The 10,735-nt window shown below is 41.0% G+C and overlaps 1 protein-coding gene across 1 annotated transcript; it reads right to left on the reverse strand.

Annotated features, from left to right (window-relative positions):
* On the reverse strand, nt 36-8,147 carry LOC109720469 (pentatricopeptide repeat-containing protein At1g74850, chloroplastic). Its single transcript, XM_020247613.1, has 4 exons — nt 6,059-8,147; nt 1,404-1,718; nt 1,182-1,289; nt 36-915 (listed from the first exon to the last, which is right to left on the reverse strand). The coding sequence occupies exons 1-4, from the start codon at nt 7,897-7,899 to the stop codon at nt 555-557; spliced, it is 2,625 nt and encodes an 874-aa protein (XP_020103202.1). The 5' UTR covers nt 7,900-8,147; the 3' UTR covers nt 36-554.

Below are 10,735 nucleotides of genomic sequence, written 5' to 3' on the forward strand. Positions count from 1 at the left end.
GCTCCACAATTATTTGCCAATAATACAAAAAAAAAGGAAAAAAAACCATCCTCTGAAGGTCATCTTATATATATAAAAAAAAGAGAACCTTTTGACTGCACCATGTAAGCTTCGCTGGTTTTCTGATTATCTAATGGCATCTCAGCAAAATTTCAAAGCATCTAATTGAGAAAAAGAGAAACTGAAAAGATTCGAACAAAATTTGGGACCTTCTTTACATCATGAGAGAAAAGATTCACATATTGTAGCTTGCCTTTGAATTCGGCCGTCGATGCTGGGAAATTCACCTCTGGAAGCTCTGATGCAGCTGGAGACTCCCACCGAATCATTTGTTGTTAAACACCAGTTCTTGACCAGGGACAGAAAATAAGGCAAAAGTTAAAACCATGTCAAAATAATGCAGGCTCAGCTTCTGCGGGCATGAAATCTCTATCAATCGCTTTCATAACACACAAGCTTGGTCGTGGAGGTTATTCATATCGTACTTCCTGTTAGTGACTAATTAGGAGGGCTTGCCCAGTGTTAATAATGAGCAAGGTCTGTAAAAAGTACATTCATAGTGGAAGAAGCTCAACTTCTGTACGATTGCTCAACATCTCAGAATCACTACCGCTATCTTTCCCCTCATCGTCAGGTTGGTGAGGTTCTGCGGTGTGTATTTTGCTACCAGGAAGTGGAAAGGGCGAATTTGTTGTCGAAACAAGCAGATCCTCCATGAGAGACTCATCCACAGAAGCTTGTTCTGATACCGCCAGTTGGAGCTTTTTCAACTGAGATCGCTGGCACACGATTCGCCCCTTGTTCCATCCCGCGAAATGAAAGGACGAAGAAGAAATGTTATCCTTTAGGAATGAAAACACAGCCTTCGCTATCGGTAGTCCTCTTGTCATGGAACTTTTCTCCATCTCCCCACGTCTGATAAAACAGAGAATTATCAATTTGAACATGGGAAATTTCTCGTCGCCAATAAGTGAGAACTAAAGGGCGGTAGAACTAAAAGTCCTAACACCTAACACCCAGAAGAAGATCGCAGCCGTAACGCGAAATTGTACTGCCTCCAATGAGCAAGCAATCAGGAGAGGCAGCAATCAGGAGAGGCCTTTATTTACTAATTGGATGAAAAATGGAAAGGAAAAATAAGAAAAGAAAAGTGGATGACAAGGAAAGTTGCAAGTGCTCACACTACAGCAACTGAAGCCAAGTGAGGAAGATCATCCCCTCTTTTGAACCTATCATAAATGTCATTGAGCCACACCGATACAGCTGTGAGTGCACCACCTATTGACATCCTGATAAATGACGACAAATTTCAGTATTATCCACAACATGCTACAAATGTTTATCAAATGAAACCACCGAAAGAAATATAAGAGAAAGCTATGAGAAAAGATAGACCAAGTCACCTGTGTACATCTACAGACCACACCAGTTTGCTTTGACGGAAAAGCTCGGGAAAGAGCCCGCGTTTTGTTGCTTCGCTAAGAACCTTCGCTGCCCGGGCCTTTTGGCCCAACCACCAAAGTGCGTCCAGAAGCGCATTGTAGAATCTCAAACCAAATCCACAACCTTCAGCGTTGTATTTGTCGAAGGCATATTCCACCATCTGCCAGTTGGATTCGTCGTCATACTCCCCTTTAATCATCGAGCCAATCACCTGATGACTGCTAGAAGCTCGATTTGATTTCATTTCATCCAGTAGTTCATATGCATCATCCCACCTGATGTTAACGCAGAAATAGTGAACATATATGAATATATATGTATGTTTATTTTTCTTTTTTGAGAAAAAATATCATCTATGTTATTCATGGGAAGAGAGAAGTAGCTAAGAGTCAGTGAATGTTTGGTTGGATGTAATTAGCAATACAATATAGTTGGAGATGCAGCAGTTACAACTACTATCTCATTGGGTCAGATGTAGTAAAAAGAGCTGCAACTATAAATAATTTATTTGGTTGCAAGTAGTTGAAAAGTGCATTGTAAAATTTGTCACTTTATGTGAGATTACATCTAATGTACAAAAGAAAATTATGTTCTATTTAAGAAGTGATTACAGAGGTAAGCTTATTTTTTGTTTAAAGTTACTCTCCTCAGTGGGCTATTTGGTTGCATGTAGTTATAACTGCATGCAAATACAAATTCGGTGTTTGATTTGATATATTTAACTTCAACTGCTGCAGTAGGAACAGCAGGAGGAAGTCCAACTGCAACAGTTGGAATTACACTCAAATTGACCGCAGCTCCAACTGCAGCCGCTGGAGAGAGTAACTTTAAGCAAAATGTAAGCTTACCTCCCTAATTATTTTTAAACAAAAAATATATATTTTTTTACATTGGAGCCTTGGAGGTAATCTCACCATCATATATATAAAATGATGAAATTTTAAAAATCATTTCTCAACTGCATGCAACCAAATAAATTATTGTAGTTGCTGTGCTTTCTACTACATCAAACCAAACAGGATGCATATAGTTGCAATTTCTGCATTTTCAACTGCATGCATCTCCAATTGCACTGCATTTGTAATTATATCTAACCAAATGGCCCCCAAATGCTGCAATTGGAATTTTGCCTAAGGAGGCCCAATTGCTGCAATTGGAACAGTTGGCCGCAGTTCCAACTGCAGCAATTAGATTCAAATGCATCAAACCAAATACCGGATTTGGATTTGCATATAGTTACAATTGCATTGCAGTTGCAACTACATGCAACCAAACAGGCTCTAAGTGGGTTTGGAATGATGCCAAAACAAAAAAAACAAATGAGAGCATCTTGAAGATACACCTGCTATAAAATACTATGATCCCTAGAAGCAAATGGAAGATAAAATAAGGAACAAGATCATGTTCACGCATAAAGACAACTACACGTAACATAAACGATGATATCTACTTAAGGCAACGTACTGCTCTTTTGTAATAATCATACGAGACAATGACACTGTCAAAACAGCTGGTTGCGCTAGTTACATAAAGTAACAATACCAAGACAAATTTCTACCACAATAATACTATTTGCATTAAATGCTGCGTAGAACTTGAACATCGCATAACAAAATGGAAGCATTTAGTTGGTAAGAAAAAGAACAAGATGCTAGCATACTCAAACAATGCAAAATAAAAAATAAGAAACACTATAGATTATATTCTAGCAAACATTTAGCATTATAGGCTACTAAAAATTGCTATTAATGACGAGTAGCTGAGTGCTGTTACATACACTTCAACACTGTCATCACCTCCATCCCCAAATTGATAACTGTTTACATTTTTCTTCTTAATAGACAGGGGTGACAGAGCTAAAACAGCAGACCTCTCTAGTTACAATAAAAACTGCAATAGCAAGACTTAATCAATGTGCATAAACAATATCAAATGGTTGTGGCTGTCCCAATGTTACAGATGACATATGATCCATTACAGAACTGAAATATTACACTCTTGAATGGAAGTACCCAAATTCCAAAGTAAAACAAGCTAATTTAAATAAACAAAGCAAAGTAATGACAAACAGCAGAAGGTCATACTTTGGTGGACATGTACCATCATAAGCTACGTCACTATTGCAGATCAAAATGTAGGTGAACGTTGTTACGATGAATTGATTTCTTTTTTTTCCCTAACAAATTATCTTGAATTGATTAATGTGCTTTTTTTTAGAATTTGCATATTTAATGTGCCACAAGTTACAATGCACTATCTGTATAGACAGAGTAGAGGGTAAGAAAGGAAACCAAATTAGCATGTTTACTTCACATATCAAAACAAAATTAGCAATTTCTACAATCGTACTGATTTCATGTACTGTAACTTGATGAAAAAGCTTAATTATAATAGCAAGTACTATATATGTTTGCAATGATAAACAGTATCAAAGCACATCACATACTTGAAGGCAAACATTTATTGAAATCGGCGAAATATAACAAGTGCAGCTGATTTGGGTTTAAGATCAAAGACCAAAATACTACTGTAGTGAAAAGGAATAAATAAGATATAGCTGTAGTACTATCACAGGCCACTAAAATATTGCAAATCAAGAGTAGGAGAATCTTTTTATAGATGCTTCAGTATCAACCATCAATTCCAACAATATAAACTTGGCAAGAGAAAAGCACGAAATTGAGATAGCATCACCTAACAATGTTGTGGCTACTCGTGTGATAAATATTTTGTGAACTCCTCTGATAGATATAGGAGTTGACAACCAAAGAAAGTGACTCACTATGAGTAACTTAGAAGGGCATGAGCATGCACTTTCCAACCGATATCGTCAACTCATTTGATTAGCTGACTCAAAGCATGCCTCCTTGCATTCAGACTAGGGCTGTAAAGATAGGTAAGTTAGTCTCCATACAAACAACTTGAATTTCAGCCATCTCAATTTGGAATTGGTTTTTCTTTTTTCCCCATGAGTGAACATGATTTCATAATGCAGGCCAATTTCATTTGGTGCCTCTTCTTGATGCTATTGTGAGACCTTCGATCAGAGCACCTGCTTGATGTCCTTCTGTAAGGGCCTCAGCTTTCCACTGATATTCAAGTTTCATACAAGAAATGTGGTCCAGAACATAATTAGGAAACACACCCCTGAATTTCTCACTGCTCTCTAATTCAGATTCTGATCTAAATATATCCTACAACATTGTTAGCTCATATAGTAAATAAAAAATGCTCTGTCATTTGCTAGTTGGGTCTCACAAATATCGCAGGCTAGATGTGTGAACTTGCAGTTAGTTTGACCTGCAATGTAAAAAACTGAAAACGCAGACTTTGCATATGGCAATACCTATTATTCTGAGAATCTAATGTTTAAAAACTCAAATCCCCTCAGTATGAACAGCTAGCAGGACTTTAAATCTGCTTCATTCCCTTAAATATAGTTCTCATTATTGATATTCTACGAGAGTATTCAGTGTAAACATATAAAGATAAGTGAGTATCTTAACAGGTGTTAGTTGCCATGACAGCTGCCCCATATGTATAATTAGACTGAAAGCTTGTGCCGTTGCTCATGCTATAGTAGCCAATTTATTGCAAGTCATACCTTAAAAGAAATCTACTTCAGACTATACTGTTGAGATTCAACCACATCAAATGGAATTGAAGCATTTTAATGGATGATGTCTGCATCTATCTATAAACAGTAAAGTTGTCTCATACAATCTGACAAGAAAAGTTGGCGTTCACTCAGCTCCGATTTCTAGAGAGCATGCCGATTTTTCTATGCAGGACTTGAAGGAAATATCTGATTATCATGCTTACTTCAGTAACTACTTGAATCATCAGAGTAGGATTGTAATTCACATACGCTTATACAAGTGATAACATTCAAATTAGTTCCAAGATACTAAAAGGAAGCGGAATCCTCTAAATTTTGCGGAGAAATAGGATATAGTTTATTATGTAACAACAAAGAAAACAAGAATAATAACACAGGAAATTTCAAAGACAAAAAGGCCATACTAAAAAATTCGCATGCCCCCTAAAAGTAGTCACTTAGCATAATTATGCACAAACAGCTAATTATTCCAGGCAAATGAACTGATATAAAGAGTTTTTCCCGCTGCGAAAATATTTGCTAACAACGACCTTTCTGGAAAAGGGAAAAGAACGTCGTATTTCAAATTTCCTATTCTGAAAAGCTTCTGCAAGAAAATGAACTGTTGTGTCATCAACTTTTCCATGATAAGGGTGGCTTATTTGCAGTTCACTTAGTTGCAGTTATGATGAGTTGATAGGTGATGAAAGTATATCTCCACTCATTTGGCATTATCCACTAGTTTAAGATCAAATAAATACCCTGCCTGGCACTAAATTACGGAACAACACGACAGATTATTCTAACACTGCACATTGGCAAGCCCTAGGCCCTAGCACCTCGGCAAAACCTCCTACAAATATTATAGTGTTATCTACCGCATCATATTAAGCATCTTTAATGAGGAATTTTCATAGCAATACATTAGAATATCAGAAAGATTAATGGGCAAAGAGAGGTTGCGGACCGAAAACAAGGAAAGAAAGGAATATAAGACGTTGATTAGGGACTAATTACCTGTCATTCTTAGCATACAGAGAGAGGAGCATGCAGTAAGCCGTGATGCTGGGCACGACCCCCATTGCCTGAATTTCTTGGAACTGCTCCTTGCTCTCGTCGACAAGCCCGGCCGTGCAGTAGACGTTTAGAACCGCCTCGAGAGTCCGCTCGTTCGGATTGCACCTCGACTTGCGCATTTCCACATACGCCTTCAGGGCATCCTCGAAGTGCCCGCCCTGGCAATACGCTTCGATGAGCCCGTTGAACGAGTCCTCGTTTCTCTGAATCCCGGCTCCGTCCATCCGCGCGAGGATCGCCTGCGCCTCCTTGAAGAGGCCGCCTCTCGCGAACGAGCGCAGCAGGGAATCGTAGGTCTCCGCGGTCGGGGGGCTCCCGATCTCGTGCATCGTGTTGAAAGCAACGAAAGCCTCCTGGTACAGCGCCGCCTGCCCGTAAGCCTCGACGACTCCGGTGTACGCCTTGGCGCTGGGCACGAGCCCTCCGGCGGTCATGTGGGCAAGAACGGCCTTGGCGTCTTCGTGGAGCCCGCCCCTGCCGCAGGCGGAGACGACGCCCTCGTAGGTCTCCATATTGGGCTCCACATTCTCCTCCAGCATGTCGCGGAACAGCGTGACCACCTCCCGGAAGTAGCCCCCCTCCCCGAAAACTGCGATCAGGATGTTGTAGGTGGCGGCGTCGGGGGCCGTGCCGCCGACCTTCATCTCCAGGAAGAGCTCGCGGACGTCGTCGTAGCGCCCGCTGCGGCCGTAGAGGCCGAGCAGGAGGCTGTAGGTGGCGGCGGTGGGGGCGCAGCCGGCGGCCTGCATCTGGCGGAGCACGGCGACGGCCTCGCGGGCGGCGCCCCGGCGGGCGTAGGCCTCGACGAGGACGTTGTAGGCGTCGGGGTCGTCGCGGGGGAGGTGGCCGCCGGCGGCCATCTCGGCGAGGAGCTGGGGGACGCGGTCGAGGCGGCCGGCGGCGGCGAAGGTGTCGACGAGGCGGGCGTGGGTGGCGCGGTCGGGGGCGACGCCGGCCTCGAGCATGGCGCGGAGGACGAGCTCGGCCTGGTCGGGGAGGGCGCGGGCGGCGGCGGCGGCGAGGAGCGTGTTGTAGGTGACGAGGTCGGGGCGGACGCCGTCGTGGCGCATCTCGGCGAAGAGGGAGAGGAGGCGGTCCCAGGGGAGGTCGGCGCGGGCGCAGGCGCGGAGCGCGGTGTTGTAGGTGAGCGCGGTGGGGGCGACGCGGTCGCGGCGCATCTGGGCGAGGAGGGAGAGCGCGGCGGCGTGGTCGCCGTTCCGGGCGAAGGCGTTGACGAGGGCGGTGTAGGAGAGGGCGGTGCGCGGGACGGAGTGGGCCGGCATGTCGCGGAAGACGTCGAGGCACTTGTCGAGCAGGCCCTCGCGGCCCAGCACGCCGATGAGGATGGCGTGGATGTGCTCGTCGGGGCGGCACCACGACTGCCGCTGCATGTACTTGAAGAGCCGGAGCGACCGCTGCCAGTCGCCGCGCCGCGCGAACTCCCGGAAGACCAGCGCGAAGTCCGCGAGGGACAGCCGCTGCCGGAACGCCTCCAGGCAGCGCGCGATGCTGCCGCGCGGCGGCAGGCTGCTCAGCTTGTCGATCAGCGTCTCCACGTCGTACCCGTACTTGCCCTTCTCCACCGCCACCGTCGGCTTCCCCAGCACCATCTCCCGCGGCGCCGCCCTGCTCCTCCCCCCCGATGCCGACGCCAAAACTAACCGATGACCAGGCCGAGCCCGAGGCCGCGCCCGCGCCCCCGAATTTGCAATAATAATAGTACATGAGGATGATGAAGAGAATAATAATAAGGAGGGGGCGGTGAGGAGGAGGAGGGACATTTCCCTACTGTTTTTGCTGATTCTTTTTTTGCTGCCGAGTTGTTGTTGTTTTGTCTTGGATTTGGGAAGGAAGAAGGTGGTGTCGGTTTAGTTTAATCCTCCCGTCCGGCCGGCGCGGGATGGAGCAGAGCCAGAGCTGGGGAGGAGAGCTGACTGACTGCAGTGGCTTTGGGAGGGCGGGGTTTTACAGTTGGAAACGCTGCGCGTTTGTGTGTGGATAACGATGGGTTCAAAAATCAACATTCGTTCGAGCCGACCAGTGCTGCTGGGCGCCTAGTGCAAAGATTATTATGCCATTCTGGTCCGCAAGATGGTTGCTGGCTGGTCCTAAAACCGAAGGAATAAAAAAAAAAAAAAAAAAAAAACTTTTCGATCACAGTTATTTTATGTGAATATACTACTGTATAATTAAAGATAATTTTAATATGGACAAATTAAATTTTTGATCCTAAAACTATACCGTGCTTGATATTTTGATTTCCAAATTTTAATTTATTGCACAGTTTAAACTTTTTGAATTATTAAAATCAACTCTATAATTTAATTTAGTTGACTAAATATAGATAAATTATTAATTTGAAGAAATGCAACATGACTTTTTTATAAAACAATCCTCTAAAATTTTAAAATTTGCAAAATAGCCCTCTCAAAATTTTATTTGTAAAACTAACAATCTTTTCGCCACATCGGTGCCACGTCAGAATTTCTTTTAAAGGCGGTGAATCGTTCACCGCGTTCTCCCATTTTTTTTAAAGGCGGTGAATCATTTACTGTTTTCTCCCATTTCTTTTAAAGACGGTAAATCATTCACCGCCTTTCATTTATTTACTGTTATTTTCTATATCACATATATAATCCTAATAACCACATAAAAATTCTAACAAATCACATATAATCTTAACAACTTTTAAATCTTAATAATTTATCCATATAATTTCATATAATCTTAACTGCCTTTATATGAACTTATATTGATAAATTATATAAAGGCAGTTAAGATTATATGAAATTATATGGATAAATTATTAGGATTTAAAAGTTGTTAAGATTATATGGAATATAGAAAGAAACAGTAAATAAGTAAAAGGCGGTGAATGATTTACCGTCTTTAAAAGAAAGGCGAGAAAGCGGTGAACGATTTACCGCCTTTAAAAGAAATAGGTAAAAGCGGAAAACGATTCACCGCCTTTAAAAAAAAATAAGATAAAACGGTGAACGATTCACCGTCTTTGTAAGAAAACCCCGACGTGGCGTCCACGTGGTGAAAGAAGGGTTAGTTTTACAAATAAAATTTTTACATAGTCATTTTGCCAATTACAACTTTTTAGAGGGTCATTTTATAAAAAAAGCCCAATGCAACACCTTAATTATTGTGTTATTATCAATCACAATGCTTTCATGTCACTTCTATATCAATAATTTATCAATATTTTGCCAATTAAATTAGATTGTGGGATTTAATTGCGAACAATTCGGATAGTTTTTTAAATAAGAAATTATAATAAATTAAAATTTAAGGACCAAAGTATCAAACGCCTTATAGTTTGAGGACCAAAAGTGTAATTTATCCTTTTAATATATATTTATAAATATGAGAATAAAGATTTTTAAATATAATTTTAATATACAATTATCAAATTATTTATGATTAGGTTTTTTCGGCCAATTTGTATAAAAAAATTTATTAGTTTTAAGCTTTTGCAAAAAATAGGTCACTTTTTAGATTTTGCAGATTCGGACCGAATTTTTAGAAAATTGACCAAAATACTCTTATCTTTTTTCTCTCTCCTTTTGTTTTTTCTCATTCTTTATTTTCTTTCTCTTCGAAGAGGACACTGCCAATTTGGACAGTCCGGGTCCGAAATAGACCCGCCGAACGGATAGAGTTTTTTCTGTCCATCTAAGGCGTAAACAAAGTCTGTGCATACATACATACACAGATGCAAGAGAAATAAAGCTATCTATTACATCACGTTTTCACATATCTAGTTCACATGAAACTAGCATATTCTCACAATATGTCAACATGCATATGTCCTCTAGCATCTCATGCACATATCTAGTATTTCTCACAATATGCCCACATGCATATGTCCTCTAACATCTCATGCATACACATATATACATCTAGCTCAACATCATGCAAATAATATACATCTACAAGTATCATGCAACACTAGTTAAGGACCCGCGCTTCGCGGCGGACGAATAAAAAATATTAAACCAAAAAAACTATTTGTATAAATTTTTTAATATTAAAGATTCGGACAAGTCTGAGAACATAACAAAATAAATGTCTATTCATTAATGACAAAAATCTGAAAAAAATGCAGAAGTAATAAGTAGAATAAATTTATTATATCGTCATGGTTCGCTCTTGCTATTGCTCGGGCCATCATCTTCTGCAAATCTATGAGATTCGGTCATATCTGAGAACATAACAAAACCCGCTCTTCGCGGCATACGAATAAAAAATATTAAACAAAAAAAACTATTTGTATAAATTTTTGAATATTACAAGATTTGGTCAAGTCTGAAAACATAACAAAATAGATGTCTATTCATTAATGACAAAAATCTGAAAAGATGCATAAGTAATAAATAGAATAATTTTATTATATCATCATGGTTCACTCTTGCTAGTGCTCGGGCCATCATCTACTGCAAATCTATGAGATTCAGTCATGTCTGAGAACATAACAAAATAAATGTCTATTCATTAATGACAAAAATCTGAAAAGATGCATAAGTAATAAGTAGAATAATTTTATTATATCGTCATGGTTCGCTCTTGCTATTGCTCGGGCCATCATCTTCTGCATGCGAGGCTCAGAAC

Source organism: Ananas comosus, linkage group 14 (genome assembly GCF_001540865.1).
Source record: "Ananas comosus cultivar F153 linkage group 14, ASM154086v1, whole genome shotgun sequence".
Taxonomy (NCBI): domain Eukaryota; kingdom Viridiplantae; phylum Streptophyta; class Magnoliopsida; order Poales; family Bromeliaceae; genus Ananas; species Ananas comosus.